Raw genomic sequence first — 19,800 nt, 5'->3', positions numbered from 1 at the left:
CTGAATTCGAATTTATCTCGTTATTAATATAAATATATATACTCCATCCAAAAACAAGCATTCTTAAAAGGTGCTCGCCTGTGCTACAAATATAGACCACCATACCTATTCTTCTTTTATCTCCACGCCTACTGATGTCAACTGAACGATTGATATATAGTCCTAGACATTTGACTGAAGTTACCTTAGAAGAGGGGGGATTAAGAATCACAGATCAATCGCTTGAAGTATTGCACGGAAACGATCATAATCACAATTTTTTATCAACATGTTTACAGACATATTCCAAGTCTGGAAACTTGGAGTCTCATATTCCATTTAAGAACATTATATGGTGTGAAAAAGCGACATCAGATGATTACCAGGACTTGTACGAATTAGCATACATGTACCATTCGTCACAATCGTTAAAACCAGAAACTATACAAATTCAAATTAAATCTATTGACCCTAGCCAAGTACACTTGACTTCAGAAAACAGTGATTTAAGCAAATACATACTTTCTCGTGCTTACAAAAATAGTTTGATTTCCCCATCAATACTTGTTATAATAAATCCACATGGGGGCCAAGGTAATGCTGTTCGTATATACGAGCAGAAGATTTTGCCAATATTGAAAGAAGCACATGTTAATATCACATATAAGGAAACCAAATACCAAGGCCATGGAATGGAAATAGCTAAGACATTAGACATCAATAGCTATGATATAATTGCATGCTGTTCGGGGGATGGTATTCCTCACGAAGTAATCAATGGGTTTTATCAACGACCTGATAAAGGATTAGAAGCGTTTAATAAGATTGCTGTGACACAATTGCCATGTGGGTCAGGTAACGCGCTTACTTTAAGTACACATGGAAGTAATGATGCTTCAATTGCAACATTGAATATGTTGAAATCTCAAAGAGGTAAGTTGGATCTTATGGCAGTAACTCAAGGTTCCGGCGATAAAGAAAAGACAAGCTTGTCATTTTTAACTCAATGCTATGGAATTATTGCTGATTCTGATATTGGGACTGAGCATTTAAGATGGATGGGTCCGATAAGATTTGATTTAGGTGTTACTTACAAGGTATTTAAAAGAAGTAAGTATCCGTGTGATATTTATGTGAATTCGGTAACTGAATCTAAACGAGATGTTTCTGATCATTTTGATCAACATTATAAAACAAATACTGGTCTTAAAACATTAACGGCTGAAGAATTCGAACTAAAGTATCCAGGATTGGATAAAAGTCCACCTGATGATTGGATTAGACTACCTGACGCAACAAGTGCTAACTTGAATATACTATATGTGGGAAAAATGCCTTATGTTTCGGATGATGCACAGTTTTTTCCTGCAGCTCTACCGAACGACGGTTCGATGGATATGATCATTACAGATACAAATATGTCAATAATTGAAACTACTTCTACTTTGCTTTCTGTGAGTAAGGGGACTCATGTTTACAGTGATAAAGTGCACCATTCTAAGATTTTAAGTTACAGATTAGTCCCAAAACTTACTAAACCTGAAAACCACTATATTTCTATTGACGGAGAGAATTTTCCAACAGAGGCATTGCAGGTAGAAATTATGCCGGGAATACTAACTGGCTTATTAAATGACGGCAACTTTGTTGATACATCTTTTTCCAAGTAGATAAAATATTTCATAGATTAACTAAGATATAAAATTTACTGATTTGGACTCTTGTAAAATTCCACGTCTGTGATTTTCTGGATCGATTTTATGTTTAGGTTGCAACCTTCTTGTTGTTCCAATATCATTCATATTTTCTTTTGAGTTGTGCGATTTCTGTATACTATCTTCCATGATCTTTGTTAACTTATCTAACATATTTTGGTAGTTATTATTTCTGTTTTCAACTTCTGACTGCAAGAGAATTTCATTCTCCAAATATTGACATATAAAATCTGAAATACATCGAGTAATGAATTGAATTATTGTTTCTATCGTGCTTATTTTACCTTGAGAAAATAATGTTTGTTTTTCTAACCCACAGTAAATGTTTTCAAAATATGCCCTAGATTCCTCGTACATCACAGGTTCCAAAGCATGAAAAGTTGTCACTACAAACCTTTTTAAAGCATTTGAAATTATTTCATTAGATTTCAAAACCATAAGATATTCTTTGGACATTATATCAACATTTTTGTTTGACTTTTTAATATGTTCTTGTAACAAATATAAATTAAGCTTACACTCTGTGTTGTCTTTAGCTAATCTTTTGTTTTCAACTGTAAGATCTTCCCTTTCTTCCTTCAAGGTCTTTAGCTCTTCAAGCATTAATATATTTTCCTGTTTCATCTTTGAATTAATGTCACTAAGCTCTGAAAATTCAGTTTGTTTTAAAGTTAATTGGTCATTTGCAATCTTTACTCCCTTTTGTAGCTGGCTTTCGGCTTCTTTCAATTTCATATTCAACTCGTTATAATCCTTTACCATTTGATTTCTAAACTCTAATTCTTCTTGTATTTGCTGATTGGCCTCTTCAATATCTGCAAGATATTCGGAAAGCTTGGCTTGTAAGTACTCTTTTTCTTCATTCAAAAAACTAACCTGGGACTTAAACTCGGAAATCTGAACATTTCTTTCATTAATAAGCTTGTTTTGTAGGTCAAATTTGCTTTGAGTAATTAAATCTGAACTATTTACTCTCGATTCTAATTCTTTCAGTTTGGTATCTAATCTCTTGTTTTCCTCTGTAAGTAATTCCAAAGCTTCATGTTTACGATCTAGAGTACTTTGTAGGCTTTGTTCTAATGATACCATTTTATTTTTCATCTGTAACTGTTGTTCGAGTAAGACATTATTTGCCTTTGATAAACTTTCGTTCTTAAGGAATAATTGTTCGATATAGCCTTTCAAAGCGTCTGCATTATCTGATAACTCCTCGCTACTATCATATTTGTCGATTAGAGATAAAAGATCTTCTCTGGAACAAATTTCTATTTGTAATCGAGAGACTGAAGATGAGAGATCAACCTCCAACTGTAGTACATCACTTCTAAGACATTTTTCGTTCCTCTCTAATTCATTATTTATACATAATAGATGATCGTATTTTTTTGAGATTTGTTCCTTCTCAATTTTGCAGCTATTAAATTCAGTATGTAATCTTGTACATTCTTCTTGTAGAATATTCATTTTATCAAATTTTTCATCATCTTTCTCCCTGATTTGACTCTTCAATTGTTTGATTTCAGCGTCTTTTAATTTTGTTGTCTCTAAGACTTTTTCTGAATAATCTAGTATGTCTCGTAATGACGTACGAGCATTTAAATTTTCCTGTTCATGATTTTCAACCTTCATGAGATTCTCCAAAATGATAGTCATCATTTGATATTCTTTGATACTTGCTTCTTCTTCTTCTTCTTCTTCTTCTTGATTTATCAATCTCTCGGTGTTTTCATTTGCTTTTTGATGATCTTCAATATAGTTTTCATGGTCTTTGTCTTCCGCTGAATATTCAGTAAACAAGCAACTGTTGTCAATTTCGCTTTCTTCGTATTCCTCCAAAGATCTAGGATCATGAGTGATGGATGTTCCTAATGGTAAAAAATTGTCATTTGAGATATCTCTTTGAATGCTTATGGGATTTTCAGGTTCCAGCTCTGAAATAATGCAGTCTTCGGAGAATAGTTCATATCTTTGCTGTATCTTATTTTCCTGGGATCTATGTAAGTTCATTTCATTACTATCTAATTGATTTTGAAACTCGCTTGTTTCTCCTAAATCTGATTGCGAGTAAGATAAAGGCTTCTCTGTGAACGTATTTTTTGTTTGAAATGACTCTGAAGTTCCAAATAAATTAGAAAGCGTAACCAGCTTCGAACTCATGTTGCATTTTTCACTAAATTCCTCTTGGGACTCGAATCGAACTGATTTTGGAACTTTTTTTCGTAGAGTGGAAAAGCTTGGACGTCTTGAGATATTAAATGATAAGCTTTTACTTCGCTTTAATGTGTTTGAACTATCGAATGGATCAATACTCAAATCTGCATTACCATTAGTTCTATTAATTTCTTCTTCAAGTACTGATTCTGCATAAGGAGTCACAAACGAATGTCGTCTCCTTAAAGTTGGTATATCAGATTTATTAATCTGTTCACTGGAACAATCAGTATGTTTAGAACTAGAATTTTCGGAACTGGCTTCTATATCAAATAAAGTTTCACCTTGTTTCTGACTTGTAGAAGATGCTGATAATGCTGGTAAGAATCGTTTAAACATACTTAGCTACATATACTGTTCTGTTTACCTATTGTTCTTTTTGCAACTTTTATTAGAAAAGCTGCGAAAATGTGGAAATTGTGGAACCACAAAAAGAAAAGTCTTCGTTCGATACTGTTTATTCACGATTACGCTACACTTAATTTAAAACATAGAAGACTAGAACATAAAACTTAATTCCGTTCATTGATTTAAAAGGTCCATCTTACCTCTTGAAACTAGTAAGGCAGTCTTCACAATTCAACAGAATTTACAGAATTGCTTGTCGTAATATTCTTACACAAAAAGGAAATAGTCAATGGTGATAATATTTTCATTACGATAATAAATAAGATTTAATTAGCCACCTTAAAGGTCAATATTAATAGTACAAGGAGGAATGGTCAACAAAGAAGTTTTTAATTTGTATTGTTAAACAATAGTTTTACTAAGTTATAAAAACTTCAATGATAACTTCTCAATAATTGGTTTCGTGGTCTAGTTGGTTATGGCATCTGCTTAACACGCAGAACGTCCCCAGTTCGATCCTGGGCGAAATCAGTTAGTCAGCGCAAATGGTTTAGTGGTAAAATCCAACGTTGCCATCGTTGGGCCCCCGGTTCGATTCCGGGTTTGCGCATATTTTTTTTTTCAAATTTATCTACCAAGTATTTGTTTAGTATATACGCTAACAGTTAGAGAAATATAGCTGTAACATTAAAATTTGATTCGTCAATGATTAGACACAGTGCTTAAGTTATGGATCGACATTTCAAGAGCTCTTTCTCGGTCAGCCCTTCTGATAGGATGAAGTATTTCTACAAGTTTCTTAGTTTGGAGGTAACGTTATTTATTACTAGTTGCTAGATACTAATGAATACAAAGTCTATATCTTCGTTAGTATATCCTCTTCGATAATAAGTTGAAAGCTTTTAAGAAATATTGAAACACTTCATGTAGGTGTTAGTTGATTTCAATTTAAACCCGAGACATTGTAAAATGGGTAAAATCATGACGATAACGCATGTATAATTCTAATCATATATGTTTTTCATATTACTTATAAGCAATGCACAAAGGTACTTTACATACATTCTAAATCTTATAACGTTCTTAAAAGAAAATAAATAAAATGGTTTGACTAAAAAATTCTTTTATAGGCTTCTCACCAGTATTTAAATTACACAAATATTCACAAATTTGCGCATAGGCATTTAGGGTTCCAGATAAATGCTTAAGAAATCAGTTATAGTTAGTACTCAATTTATTTTGATAATTCCTGAGCTCTCTGCACCAGTTGATTAAGATATCAACTCTATCGATTCCTGAGAAACCCTTGCTATCATCCATAGCTATTTGTGCCATATTGGCAGATTTCTGTGTAACACTGTTTCTATGAGAATTATCTGCGGTAGGCTCATTAACATTCATACTAGCAAGATTATTGTTAGATGCATTTTCAGCACGCTGTTCAGAAAATATTTGATCCTTCTGAGATAATGAATCTTTCATTTGGGCAGGAATTGCACTTGATATGTATCTGTACCAAGGGTCAATCACAGTAAACCATTCTTCTTCAAGTGTAGGCATGTCGTTAAATAACAAGAATTTTGAGAGAATAGATTCTCTACGTTGTACCTTATTGAAAAATGGAGATGATGCATCTTGCTCGAAAATAGAAGTTGCGGTTCTTGGTCTTGAATCAGTATCAATTTCCATACTATCATCCACGTCATACTTGATATCAGAGACACTATTATTATTCGAGACAACGCTATTCATATTAATCGCATCTAAACATTTCATATTAAAATAAATCTCCTTTGAATCAATTGTTAATGGTAAGGGACTTATCTTTTGCTTTGAGTCAATTTCAATATATCCCCCTATGAAATCCAACTTTGCATTCAATAGCTTTCCTTTGCTTGCTAACTTCAATATCATTTCTTCTAGTTGCTCTTGATTAATATTCAACTTCTTTGTTATATACTCAAACTTGATTATTTTATATGACTTCAACAAATTTAATATTATTTTGGATCTCAAATTCTCTAAAATCCTATTTGAAGCAAAATTGAAAATTTCATCATTGGCTAATGGGTCGTTCTCATCTTTAATTTTATTTATAATTCCATTGAAACCATGTAAATCTAATTCATCATAACATTTAAGGAGAAGAATTAAGTTGGTATATTCTGATAATTGGGAATACGTTTGAGTTTCTTGTGACTCAAATGGGTTGACTTCATTTTCAGCTAACATAGAACAAAGTGCTAAGTACTTGAGTATCTTTTTCTTTAACGGAGAACCAGTCTCGTCAAAATTTTTAAAACATTCATAGAATTCTAGTCTTGCCTTTTCAAAATTACCCCTATAGAAATGAACCTTTGCACCACATTCTCGAATAGTTCCCATAATTTTCGGGTGTGTTACAGCTGTTGTGATTGTCATACTTTTTCTATATAATTGATTCAATTCTGAAAGACTAGCTCTGTTCAGTTGTGAATAGTATTCAATTTCGGCAGCTATTACCTCTAGGGAATATGAATTCCTTGTTGTTTCTGATACAAGCTGTAGCGTGTTATTTATCAGTTCAATCAAGCCAGCACATTTATCAAATTCTCTATTTTCCAATAGTATATTCAATTTATTAATATTTATCTTTAACCATAACCTATCATTGTATTGCTCTGATCTATTTGATTTTTCCAAAAATTCCAAGATTATATCATATAACCTAGAGACGAATTGTTTATCATTTGCAAGAGAATAATTATTCAATATTTTACTCATAGATTCCTCTGCATAGTTTCTATTAACCTTCAGCATTAATTTAGTTAATTTCTCGAAGTATTTGAGAGTCTCATCATAGTTCTGCTTGCTGAAGTTGATCTTCATCAACTGCTTATATGATTTAAATATCCATTCAATATTATCTTGATCTGTCAAGCCTGCTTCTACTATTGCTTTAAATTCTCTTATGGCTCCATCTGTGTCGTCGTCTTTCAAACCTTTTGCATTGTAATATTTATTTTCCTTTATTTGTTAGTATTCTGGTCTAGAGCATGTCCCCGAATTTGTACTTACCACTCCATAATCCGGATGATTTTCATTTTCTTCTACATCCTCGTCTTCATCTTCTTCAAACTCAAATTCATATGATTCTTCAGATAAGAAATCTTCCTCATCAGACATTTCAACGACTGTCAATTATTGTATTAAAGTGATAATGGGATGTTGTAATCACTATTCGTAAATATATAATTGACGCAATTTTGTGTACAATTTCTAAAGTTCCAAAGATACTAGTCCGATTGCAACTGGATTTGAAAAAACGATATATATACACAATTCTAGACTATACTTCAAATTTTTTCTACTTATAAGTGATAATTCTTGTGATGGTTTAGAGAAAGATACATCCAAAGGCAGCAAGCTTAGAGAGTTATTGTAATATTAACATTCAATTAACATTGAAATTTAGCTCGTATGGCGCAGTGGTAGCGCAGCAGATTGCAAATCTGTTGGTCCTTAGTTCGATCCTGAGTGCGAGCTTACTTCCTTCTTTTTTTCTAATTATATTCGTTTTATTTTTTAGAATAATACTTATAATATATAAATGTATAATAGATATAGAGATAAACAAGGAATTAGAAATTGAAACTTATGAAATGAAATTTAATTCAAAGAAAATTGACTAGCACGAATTATATGTATTAATAGTGTAGATATGAACTAGACTATTTCCATATCATACAAGACAAATGGCTCATATTCAGTATCCACTAACGAAGCATATTCTTGAAGGTTTGCATTATTATTCATACCATCACCGCCCAAATAACCGAATTTTGAAACCAATTCTTTCTTAGACTTGCTCATGTTCTTGAAATTTGCCTTGTCAAATTTAATCAAATAACAGTCGAATTGTGGAGGTAAACCGTATCTCAAGACAGATTCAACATAAATTCTTATAGCCTTGATGTGAAGCCAACCAGCAAAAATATCAGAGTATGCTGTGGTGGCCAAACGAATCAAGTCGTTTTTAGATTTGGATTCTGTTGCTCTCGATAAATCAAATTCTTTCCTCAAATTATTCAAGGTTTCTTCAGAGTAAACAAAATCATTACGTGGATGCCATTTGTGTTCTCTTGCTTGGTTGATGAAGTCCTGCTGGAATTTCTTGAATAAAGTGACTGTGTACAATGAATATTCCAGGTCCGTAGCTATGACTTTAGCAGATCTTGGTATGACAAATTCAGTTAAAGTTTCGTACGACTTCTCAAAATCAGAAATCAAGTTCTTAGGAACTGCAATTAAGACAGTAATTAAATGCTCAGAGTCTAAAACAAAATATTCTGGTCGAACAATCTCATGGAGAGATTTTATTGATAAATCCCCATTTTTCTTCCTATCTGCAGCCAAAAAGTTAGACTTGGCATTCTGATATGTCTGGTAAGAGCTTCTCACATCATTGTCCAATGTAATGGCTTCGTTGGAAATCAAGCTAACTAATTGGGTGAGTGGTTTATCTAATCTATACTTGGAAGTATTCCACTGAAACGATTCAACATAATTCAAGACTTGCTTTCCATTAACCGTTTTTGAAGACGAAGATTGGGTGACTGAATTCAATATATCAACGACCTTAGAAACAGATGTACTCAATTGTGCGTCTAACTTACTTAATTCGTCACTTTGTTGAACCAACGAGTCCAAAGTCCCTATTTGGAAATCTGGTAATACAAACTTATATAGTGGTAATTTTCCCCCATTTAAGCTCTGTTCTAACCATTCTCGAGCGTTGATAGATTGGGGTAATGAAAGTGCCAAATACTTTGCAACTGGATCCATGTTTCAAGTACAAATTTGCCAATGCTAGATTATCTTATCTCATTCAAGAACAGCGTACATTATTATAAGGGAGTACAGTGAGTATTAGATTGTATGCGTAATTGAGAGTATAATCACCATACATAATTGTGCTCATATATACGCACTTGTCTACAGACTTAATAAGTTATGGAATTGCATTCTGAATGTTCCCTAGTGTTACATTAAGACTTATATATACCATTACAATCCTTAGGGAAGTCTACTGTCTGTAAAACTTTCTGGCATTAGTATTTGGATTTATGTCTGGTTTTTCTATACAAATTGATGGAAATGAGACCAGGGCTGCAATTGCGATGGGAATATTTTTTTTTCCTATAGAGACATAAAGAGTATATAGAGACGATATATCATTAGGCATATCACCTCTATAGTACATTAATAGATAAAATTTGTCCCAATTTGAGGATATGAGTAATTCATTAGAAGTATGTTAATCATTTGAACATTGAATGGTACTCTGGAGGGAGTTCTGTACCAAATATATGTTGGGATCAGAAAAGACTAACAGATTTTTAGGAGAGGTTAAAAACCCATTCAACAGCATTTGATGGCTTATTATCGTTAATACCTGCTAAATACTACTATGATGATGCCACACAAGACCAATGGCAACAAAAGAAAAAGTCGAAGCAAGAAATGCAGCAGAATAAAAGAGCCAAATTAGATCCTAATTCCAGAGAGGACGCAGATGATTATACCAATTCGCATGCCAGTGCCAAAGATGTGATGGATAATAAGTCTAAAACAGCCAAGAAGGTAACCTTACCTTCGAGAGATAAGCTCCCAAAACCAATAGTTGATGATGACAGCGACGAAGTTGAAATTCCAGACATGGATGTAGATGATGATGACGAAGAAGATAGCATTGATTCAAATGACCAAAAGGAAGAAACAGACGAAAAAGAAGAAGAATCGGACTCTTTAATACAAGATAGTACTCAACTAGTGTTCGATGATGACGGAAATGAAGTTTCTACGAATGGATCTGGTAATGTCGAAACAACTAGCACCAAGCAAAATAAGAAGAGCAACAAAAAGGAATTATCCCCTGAAGAGCAAAAGAAAAAGAAGGAGAACTTAGCCAAGTTGAGAGAAAAGTTGTCAGCCAAAATCAGCGTTTTAAAAGATAAAAGAAAGGCACCTGGATCCAAGACAGGGGTAGCAAAATCAAGAGACCAAATCTTAGAGGAACGTAAGAGAAAGGATGAATTAAGAAGACAGGAGAAATTAAAGAGAAAGCTTGCGGCGTTAGATGAAGATGAAGATGACGAAGATGCATCAGACTCTGATTCTGATGACGACGACGAAACCAAACAAGATAAAGCGGTATTATACGGAAATATAACGTTTAATGATGGTTCCAGACTTACATCTGACTTGAGCAAGATTCGTTCCACTGCGGAAAAGAGAAAGCTCAAAGGCCCGGCTAATAACGATATCAAGGCTCATCTATTAAAATTAGAGCAGAAAAAGCATAAATTATCCCAGTTATCTCCAGAAGAACAAGCAAAACAGAAAGAAAAGGACCAGTGGCAAAGAGTCATTTCTCAAGCCGAAGGGGTCAAGATCAAAGATGACGAAAAACTTTTGAAAAAAGCCCTCAAAAGGAAGGAAAAACAAAAATTGAAGAGTGAAATCGAATGGAAAGAAAGAAAGCAAATAGTCAAGGACACCGTCTCAGCAAGACTGAAGAGAAGAGAAGAGAATTTGAAGGCAAGAAAGGAGAATAAAGGTAAAAAGGGTAAGCAACAACCAAAATTGCGTAAATTCACCGGTACTGTTAATAAATTCGCCAACAGCAAGAAAAAAAGAGCCGGCTTTGAAGGCAATGCCAAGTCCAACGGAAAAGGCAAGAAATAATGACTCTAAGATTGTATAAATGTATAAAAGTAATTCGTTCATCTCTAAATAAACGTCATTGTCTAAGTGTGTTTGGTGTAGATTATCTCACGACTGCATACAATTATCGACTGGAATTTCGTACATTGTAACTCGAAAATAGATTCAGAAGCAATCGTCCATTTCATTTTATTAATTGAATCAGATTCTTTATATCAATTAATATATTTTTTAAATCAATTGAAACGTTAATCTAACTATCAAAGTAATTATTTAGAAATGTCGTACCAAAATCAAGCAAAGAGCTTTTTATCTACTATTGACCAAGTATGTAACCGTATTGTGCCACTTAGGGACTAAATGTCGGACGTAATGATTTTAACATATACTAATCAATTAACTAGAAAACCAAAGATCTTGAAATCTTAAGACAATTCGAACTCAAAACCGGATTACCAAGATCATACGCTATCTTAGGTGGATTTGGTTTATACTTTGTTTTAATTTTCTTGAACATCGGTGGTGTCGGCCAACTTTTGTCTAACATTGCCGGCTTAGTCATCCCAGGCTACTTTTCTTTACTTGCCTTAGAAAGTACCACCACTAAGGATGACACCCAGTTGTTGACATACTGGGTTGTATTCGCAACCTTAAACGTTGTTGAATTCTGGTCCAAGGCTATCTTGTACTGGATTCCATTCTACTACTTATTCAAGACTGTTTTCTTGCTTTACATTGGTATTCCATCCACTGGTGGTGCTGAAACCGTTTACAACGCTGCTATCAAGCCATTCTCAAGAAGATACATTGTTAGCAACAAGAAATTCGCTCAAGATATCAACAACGCTGCTCAAGGTGTTTCCTCTTCAGTTGAATTATAAGCAAGTGAACTCGGTGTATTGCTACAAACAAACGATTCTATCTTCGTTTTGAGTGAATCGTTTTACCTTCTATATAGGTGACTATTCTTTATTATATGTTATTTATTCTACTTTTTTTATCGAATAAATCGTTTTTTTATTATCTATAACGTAATTTAGACTATTGACAATCATAAGGTCAGGCTAAACCCTGCAAAGTCAAACAAATCTTCAACTGTTTCACCATTTATATCATATTTTGCTTTCACTCTTAATTTCACCTTTGATCCTTGTTTACCAACAATCTTCAATACCTGTTTTATGTCGGAACCATTCACTAAAGAGTCTCCTCCAGAAGTAGATGATATTGATAACTTCTGAGTCTTAGGAACAGCAATTAAAAGCTGAAATTGCTCAATCGAAGAACCTGGGGAGTTTGACTTTATATGTGCTTCCAATGTGGCCTGCCCATTTTGTGGAAATGATTTAGGTAAGAAAGAAATTGCAATATTTGAATTAGAGAATGCATTAATTGGTAGGACAGATGTTTGTGAAGATGTTTCAAAGTTAGATTGAACAGGTGATTGGGTCGATGCTGGCGAGTCAAACAAATCTAGTATATTTGCATTATTAGATGTCTTAGGATGTGTTGATGTTTGAGATTGTGAAGGGTTGGTAGGTCCTGAAAATAAGTCTGATAATAAATCATTGTTACTTGGGGCTGGGTGATTGTTAGACATGTTTGAACCATCATTATTGTCATCTAAAAGATCCAACAAATCATTGGTTGATGAGGGAACTCCTGCTTCATTAGTGGGATGACCAGCAGGTTTAGCCTTATGGACATTAGTATTTTGCAATGAAAGAGATTCCCTTTCTTTAACTCTTGGAGCTGGCATTCTAGCCAATAATCCCTTCTTTAATTGCGTATCTTGAGCAAATATTTCTTGATATTCTGCTGCTCGGATTTGGATTTCCAAGTTATTATCATATGTTCTTGAATTCAAAATTAGCCTTAATTTCTCAATAGAGTCAGGGTTCTTAAATTTGATTGATAACTTGATTATAGCAGTTAAGATATACGTAACCAATTGAACCGTTTCTTGGTCAGAATATGTTGAATTGTTAATTAGCTCATCGATCAACTTCAAAATTAATTTATCGGTAACTGGTTCTTGTTTGCCATTAACGTCAACATTACCATCCAAAATGAGATCAACATATTCTCCTAAACACCAGACGGTAATTAATGATAAGCCATACTGTGTTGAGTCTTCTAAACATAACGATAATAATCTTCCGACTACATGCTTCTTCAATTCCACATCAGTGCACTGCATAATCAATGCTAAAATGTTTGAAATTATATCTGGGGTAATAAAATTACCAGAAAGCTTGAGCATTCTTATCAATGTATCAAAATGCCATTTTTCATTGGGAGCAAACTTATTCGCAGCTGTGGTTAATTGCGATGAAATGTAAGGTTTCAATTCATTATCGCGACAGTTTTCTAAGAATAATAATATTTCTCTCACTAACACCCGAATATTTTGTTCGTTTAATATAGCAAAGGATAATTCCAAAGCTCTTCTTCTGATTGAAATATCACCATCTGATAAACAATTAACAATTGTATTTCTATGTCTTTGTACCGCTAATGGTTCAATATTAATGACTGTCAACAATGTATTGAGCGCAACATATCTCGTATTGTTGTCTTTAGTAGACAAAAACTTTCCCAATAAGTTCACACCTAAAATCTTTAAAGATTGGTCAGATTGAATGGCAAAAATAGTCTTTACACACTCATACAAGATTGCATGAGCTGCATTTTTACCACTTTCAATATTGGAGGCAACTTGAGTTAAAATATCATTAATTTCTTCCAAATATTTAGGAGGGCAACTTTCGTCTACCGCTAGAGTTCTTAACGTAGTTAACAAAGAAACTTGAAGAAAAGGATCCAGAATACCTAAAACATCATAATCAGGGATATAACCACTATTAGCAACTCTCTTCAAATGACCAACAATTTTAGGTATAGTTTTAATCAAGCTCTCTCTGTTTTCGGGATTTGCGAAATATAATGATTGAACCAATCTCAAAGCACCCAACAAGACCCCTGGCAGTTTGTCAGATATCAATTGTGGAACTCTAGGCAAGAATATTTCAGACAAATCTGGGTCCTTCTCAATTAACTTAGCTGCCACAATACATGCCTTCTTCTTCAAATAAAGGTTATTAGTAGTAATAATCTTGTCAACATTAGTGTACAAGTCTCGTGCTAATTCTGGAGAAGCAATATTACCCAAACAACATAACGCCAATCCTACAATGAATGCATTAGGATGCTGCATGTCGTTATCCAACGAATTAGTCAACAACGTCAAAACCTCTTGATTTTCATCTAGTAACAACATCGTAGCCAAATAGCCCAATCTCTTATCAGCAAAACGTGGAGATGCTAGTAATTTAAGACATTCAACCTGCCCAAAGTGGGTCTTTTCACCCATAATATATAAGTATAATAACTTAGAAATATTGATTCTTCTGGTAGTTTGATCCAATGTAGCATCTCTAAATGATGTTCTAATAGCCGCCGATTCCTTCATAACGACTGCCCTCTCATCGGCAATCGTCTTAGACTTTCTGACGGCTTTGATAAACGACTTCAATGAACCCATTATGAGAAATTTCTATCAGTTAGCCTTCTTGATGTTTCTTGATTCATACATGCTAATGTTTGTTTTGAAGACTACGTGTTGAAGAGCCTAATCATATTCTGATACACACACGACCATATATTCAGCCTATCCGAAGTATACTTAATACATTTAGCTGATGTTAGTTCTACGATGATATTGTATCCAGAGCCCGATCTCTGAAGGATTGGAAACAAGTAGAGAAGCTTCGTTTTGAAATTAAGGATGCTGATGAAATATAAAAAAATTGGGAAAACTCAGGTGCATGAAGAATAAATTATGGATTAATGGTTTCCCTTTCATAGCATAATCATCTGAAACGTCATGATACCTAGTTACTATTTGATATGTAAAAGAGAAAAATGCTAAATATTGAATCATTGGAAGATTAATTTGTAGGATAAAACGATACTGAAAAATTATATAGATATAGATGCGTAGCGAAATTTCACAACTTCTTCAATACAAACATTGCAGCATAATTCGATGAGTACTTTAGAACCTGCTACTACTGCTAAAGTGGTTCTTATAACGACAAAAGGGCCTATTGAGATCGAAATATGGGCCAAGGAAGTACCTAATATTAGCAGAGTGTTTATTCAAAATTGTCTAGATAGAAAATATATCGGTACAACATTCAATAAGGTGATAAAGGATTACCTAGTACAAACAAGTAAAATCAAGGAAGCAGAAGGTTTGCAACTAAAAGATGAATTCCATTCAAGATTGAGGTTTAATAAGAGGGGTTTGGTAGGTGCTGTGCATGATGATAAACGAAATTCGAATAATGTTGATTCGATATTTATAACCATGAAGACTACTCCAGAGTTCAATAATAATTATGTGTTATTCGGTAAGATAATGGGAGACTCAATCTACAACGTAGTAAAGATTAATGAAAGTGAGCTTGAATCAGAAGAGACTCCAATGTATCCAGCTGAAATAACTGATATTAAGGTCTTAGTGCAATATTTTGATGACCTTGTTGAGTCAAGGGAGCAAATTACAGAACCAGCAAAAAAAAAAGCAAAGAAGGCAAAGAAACCTCGGGTTAAACTAGATTATGCCTTAGAAGATGAAGATGATACGGGGTTCAAGATGAAATCAGCTCATGATTTGCTTTCAGATTCAAAATTGTCTAATAAATTGTATTCTAATAAAAAGCTCACAGAAGTCATCAGTGAGAACCATATAGAAAAGGCAGCTGAAAATAATGTAGAAATCAAAGAAATAGATTCTGGTCACCCAAATTTTGAGCAAACTGACAAGTCTGATACTTTAGACAATGAGATGAAGGTTACTTCATCCGATAACATGAATGATGAGATTGAACACAAACGAGATGAGCCTCTTCCTAAAGCTAAATTGAATAGAAATCCGAATATTGATTCTGATTATGATTCTGATTTAGACCTATCATCTTCCGAGTCAATCGACCTATCTGCATTTAAGCAAAGTTAGTTTTTTTAAGACTAGTAAATATTAAAAGACTAGTAAAAGTATATATTATGCGCTGGAGATGAAGTAATGCAAGATGAAAGACCAGCTCTTTATAACAATACATATAAAACAATATACAATACAATAAACAATTACTAGATGAAAGTCAACTATGATGTAAATCCAGGAATGTCACTATGGTCCTTAGGTAAATTTGTTGAGCTTTTAAAATCAAAATTAACTAAATCAATATCATTCTTTAACCATGGGTGATTAGCTAAGGAGTTGCAATCATACCTTTCTGCAAGATCATAGCTTAAACATTTTAATATTAAATCATTTATTAATTGAAGGTTGATATCATTTTCATCAAATTTATACTTCTGGACTAGCACATCATGAAGGGACCAGTACTTCAACTTGCTAATGTTTTTTAATGAATACACACCAGCTGAATCTTTATCAAAAAATGCAGAGTTTAATTCACAATTGTCCAAATAAGTAGGTGAAGGAAATTCACCCAATAATTCAATTATTTGCGCCAAATGGTCTTCATCTTTGTCAAAATTATTACCATTATGAGGATCAAATAAATAGTCACCAGTAATTAATTCAAATATAATACATCCAATTGACCATATATCTGCAGACGCTCCCCATGTTTTATGTTTCAAAAGGATTTCCGGTGCCCTATATTGTCTGGTTTGTATTTGATTGGTAAAATGATAGTGGGAAAACGTAGCATTACCAAAGTCAGCAATTTTAATAGAAATTAACTCACTGTCATTCTTATCGTGCTTCTGTTTTAGCACAGTCTTATTCGTAGGACTAATTCCACCATCATTAATTTTACAAAGGGAGTTTTTCCTACCGTTGCTTCCCCTGCTATTGAAAGATACTTCCTGAAACTTAGCATCAGTATTGATACTGGATGATAAAGGTTTTGAAGTTCTAACTGGAGAGTCACATTTACCACATACTGAATTTCTTGATTTTCTATATGATCCATAACCCACAGAATCTTTTCTTGTCTTAAGATTAGTTGAGTTAGCTCTATTAAGTCCCATTTTGTCAGTATTTATGTTCACGGTAGATAACGAACTGTCTTTTCTATTCTTATATTTTGCATTGAATTTTGTTATCTTTTCGTTCTCTATAACCTTAATTACATTATTGATATCCTTGATTTCAATCAATATATTCTCTGGCTTCAAATCGGTATGAATAATTCCACAATGATGCATATAATCAACAGCTAAAAACATTTGCTTCACAATTTGCTTGACTAATGTCAATGGGATTCCTCCATAAGTTTTCTGTACCTCAATTAACTTTGTCAAAGAATCTGAAGAATTGTTCTTTATGCAACCCATAGCGTTGTCGATGGAAATCTCTTTTTTGGGATTATTTATTAATCCTAAACTGAGTTTTGATTTAAATAACTTGAAATTTTTATTATTTTCTTGTCTCGTATCCTTCGTCTCAGTTTGCGATTTTGAGTTATGTTTCAAATCTTTACTGATAGTCTTAGATTTGAAGATCAAGTTTAAAACATTTTCACCCAATATTTCGAAAACCATACAAATGTGCTTTCCATTTGGCCCTGTAACTTCGAAGTCATCCAATAACCTCATAATATGTTTGTAGCCAGGATGCCCCACCGGCTGGTTTTGACTATCAACTTTATAATTCTCAAAGAATTTCTTGTGCAGTTCATCTAGATGTTTACCGTAAACTAAAGGCTTGGCAAGTGTTTTTAATAGTTTAATTTCATCTTCAGCAGCTTCCATATAATTGTCGTTCGATTTAACAAACTTAATTGCAACATAATGATCATCTGTATCTACCGAAGAATCTTGTGATGTACTTGAGGCTAGCTCTTGGTTGTATCTGGATTTGGCTAACCAAACAGTCGAAAAGTGACCCCAGCCAAGTTTTCTCAATATAATGTATTCTCTATTTGGAAAATCACGAGAAAAGTATACCTCTCCTTTAGAAACAGGATGATACCCTCCAACTTTATAATCATTGGCATTTTCTTCCTGATACGGGTTCACATTTAAATCTGACTCGCTTTCTGATAAGTATTCAACCACATCATCCTCTTCAGCTAATTCTCTCTTATATGCTTCGAAATTATCAAGGTGTTGGTAGTTTTCAAACACCTCGCCCCGGGAATCCGGATTATCTACGACAGATGTCACCGAGTGGTTGTTATTGACCCTTGACTTTAAATTCTGTGGCTTTTTTTTCATGCACTTCTGCCCAACACTTATTGGTGGTGGCCGACTCTCATGTGTAAAAACAGAATCTTGCGGCTCATCGAGCGAATGCTCATCCAGATCTATCTGTGATGTAAGTTCGCTATTTTCCAACGAAATGCACTTGGATGTGAAGGTAGCATACCTCTGTTGAGTTCTGCTGGGATCTCCCACGGGAATTATTTCATGTGTGTAGTTGCTGTTTTCCTCTATAATATTTCCCCCACTGCTTCCCAGGCCCACCATTTCCGATGGACTGCTCATCGCCGTTGGCGATAACGAAAACTCTGTTGGATCACCCTGTCCTTCTGTATTGACCCTTATTTCCTCGCTGGGTCTCTTGTTCACTGGAAGAGGGATCTTCTTCAAAAAAACCCCAAAATTGAACTTGGTCCCTTTTTTATCGCCTCCTCGTGGACTCTGTGGTCCCACGGTGGCTTCAAGATCTTTATCTTTATTTCCTCTCATAGCTTGATTCACTAGTATCATGGTCCTGATGTCTCAAATCTGATATATTTATTGCTTTCTTATCTCTAACATGGACAAATCAAAATCTGCTTGTTAAACATCAAATATCCGATTCTTCACTATAATTTTTCTACGGTTATGTTCTAGCCAATATCTTCCTAATACTTTCTAATTTATCCCTTTAAACGATTAAACTATCTCTGTTTCTAATCAAACCCTCGTATATCAATTTTCTCTATAAATGAACTAAATGAATCCAAATCGTTAACTCACTGCCTCATAATAGGGTACTCTTGGTATTTTTTTGGTCAGGATCGGCTAACGTTTTGGGTGTAACCTGTAAAATATTCGACTGGAACCATCGGATGATCATAGGTAATAGCGCTTAACCTGTAAAATATCGCGTACTCCGACATTACTCCACTGTCTATATGATAGTGTTGGGTATTTTATGAATGTAACGTTACATTGACCTATTGTATTATTGCTCTTTGTGTACTCGATGTATGTGGCTCGAACAAAAGATTTTGTTGTAAGCGCAGGACTGAGACTAATTAGCGACATTTAGCGACTAATTACGAGAAGTGGCATTGATTGACAGGTTTGCGATACATGAGGAGTTTTCTGCGACATTGTCGTGGAAGGTTCGTGAGAGTAGGTTAGGCTTTAGACAGGCATGGAAGCATTTGTAGCGCAACTCTAAATTGCATAGAGATCTAAGACGGATATCTATGAGCTAGAATAATTGTAGTAGAGTTGTGAGAAGATTTTGTGGTTCGATGATCAATAATAATCCTTGCAAATTATTGGTACGTATATAGAGAAATGTTTTTACAGGGTGTAGTGTTACGAATTAGAGTCACTTAATAGCACATTTTGTTTGTTAGAAGACGAGTGATGGAATCATATGGTCAGACCTATGATTGCCGTTCGCGAGTCACATTATAAACAGATTTTAATTGTTTGCATTGTGCTGCATCTATCAAGGGGTTATTGCTATTCAGTGGCTAGTGATAATGTGGGGAGAGGTAAATGCAAGGGAAAAACCGTGTTAATCGAAGAAAGGGTCAAAAAAGGGCGACCCCGGATGGATGATCACTCGTAATTGTGC

At 34.1% G+C, this 19,800-nt stretch overlaps 9 protein-coding genes across 9 annotated transcripts; 4 read left to right on the top strand and 5 right to left on the bottom strand.

Moving 5' to 3' along the window:
- Positions 1–134: 134 nt before the first annotated feature.
- On the top strand, positions 135–1,649 carry LCB4 (sphinganine kinase; the record flags this gene model as incomplete). The annotated part of the gene is made up of 1 exon (XM_015609928.1): positions 135–1,649. One exon carries the CDS (start codon positions 135–137, stop codon positions 1,647–1,649), a length of 1,515 nt encoding a protein of 504 aa, XP_015469303.1.
- Positions 1,650–1,670: 21 nt separating this feature from the next.
- Positions 1,671–4,244, bottom strand: AC631_01097 (uncharacterized protein; the record flags this gene model as incomplete). The annotated part of the gene is made up of 1 exon (XM_015609927.1): positions 1,671–4,244. The coding sequence occupies one exon, from the start codon at positions 4,242–4,244 to the stop codon at positions 1,671–1,673; it is 2,574 nt and encodes an 857-aa protein (XP_015469302.1).
- Positions 4,245–5,465: 1,221 nt separating this feature from the next.
- On the bottom strand, positions 5,466–7,418 carry AC631_01096 (uncharacterized protein; the record flags this gene model as incomplete). The annotated part of the gene is made up of 2 exons (XM_015609926.1): positions 5,466–7,259; positions 7,311–7,418. 2 exons carry the CDS (start codon positions 7,416–7,418, stop codon positions 5,466–5,468), a joined length of 1,902 nt encoding a protein of 633 aa, XP_015469301.1.
- Positions 7,419–7,958: 540 nt separating this feature from the next.
- VMA5 (H(+)-transporting V1 sector ATPase subunit C) lies at positions 7,959–9,077 on the bottom strand (the record flags this gene model as incomplete). Its single annotated transcript, XM_015609925.1, has 1 exon — positions 7,959–9,077. The coding sequence occupies one exon, from the start codon at positions 9,075–9,077 to the stop codon at positions 7,959–7,961; it is 1,119 nt and encodes a 372-aa protein (XP_015469300.1).
- Positions 9,078–9,526: 449 nt separating this feature from the next.
- AC631_01094 (ribosome biosynthesis protein) lies at positions 9,527–10,979 on the top strand (the record flags this gene model as incomplete). The annotated part of the gene is made up of 2 exons (XM_015609924.1): positions 9,527–9,544; positions 9,636–10,979. 2 exons carry the CDS (start codon positions 9,527–9,529, stop codon positions 10,977–10,979), a joined length of 1,362 nt encoding a protein of 453 aa, XP_015469299.1.
- Positions 10,980–11,237: 258 nt separating this feature from the next.
- Positions 11,238–11,839, top strand: AC631_01093 (uncharacterized protein; the record flags this gene model as incomplete). Its single annotated transcript, XM_015609923.1, has 2 exons — positions 11,238–11,285; positions 11,363–11,839. The coding sequence occupies 2 exons, from the start codon at positions 11,238–11,240 to the stop codon at positions 11,837–11,839; spliced, it is 525 nt and encodes a 174-aa protein (XP_015469298.1).
- Positions 11,840–12,009: 170 nt separating this feature from the next.
- APL4 (Apl4p) lies at positions 12,010–14,502 on the bottom strand (the record flags this gene model as incomplete). The annotated part of the gene is made up of 1 exon (XM_015609922.1): positions 12,010–14,502. One exon carries the CDS (start codon positions 14,500–14,502, stop codon positions 12,010–12,012), a length of 2,493 nt encoding a protein of 830 aa, XP_015469297.1.
- A 504-nt stretch (positions 14,503–15,006) lies between these two features.
- AC631_01091 (putative peptidylprolyl isomerase) lies at positions 15,007–15,981 on the top strand (the record flags this gene model as incomplete). The annotated part of the gene is made up of 1 exon (XM_015609921.1): positions 15,007–15,981. One exon carries the CDS (start codon positions 15,007–15,009, stop codon positions 15,979–15,981), a length of 975 nt encoding a protein of 324 aa, XP_015469296.1.
- A 149-nt stretch (positions 15,982–16,130) lies between these two features.
- On the bottom strand, positions 16,131–18,689 carry AC631_01090 (uncharacterized protein; the record flags this gene model as incomplete). Its single annotated transcript, XM_015609920.1, has 1 exon — positions 16,131–18,689. The coding sequence occupies one exon, from the start codon at positions 18,687–18,689 to the stop codon at positions 16,131–16,133; it is 2,559 nt and encodes an 852-aa protein (XP_015469295.1).
- Between the last annotated feature and the right edge of the window lie 1,111 nt (positions 18,690–19,800).

Source organism: Debaryomyces fabryi (genome assembly GCF_001447935.2).
Source record: "Debaryomyces fabryi strain CBS 789 chromosome Unknown contig00013, whole genome shotgun sequence".
Classification (NCBI taxonomy): domain Eukaryota; kingdom Fungi; phylum Ascomycota; class Pichiomycetes; order Serinales; family Debaryomycetaceae; genus Debaryomyces; species Debaryomyces fabryi.
Note: the sequence above shows the minus strand (reverse complement) of the source record. Positions and strands in the feature narration are given on the sequence as shown.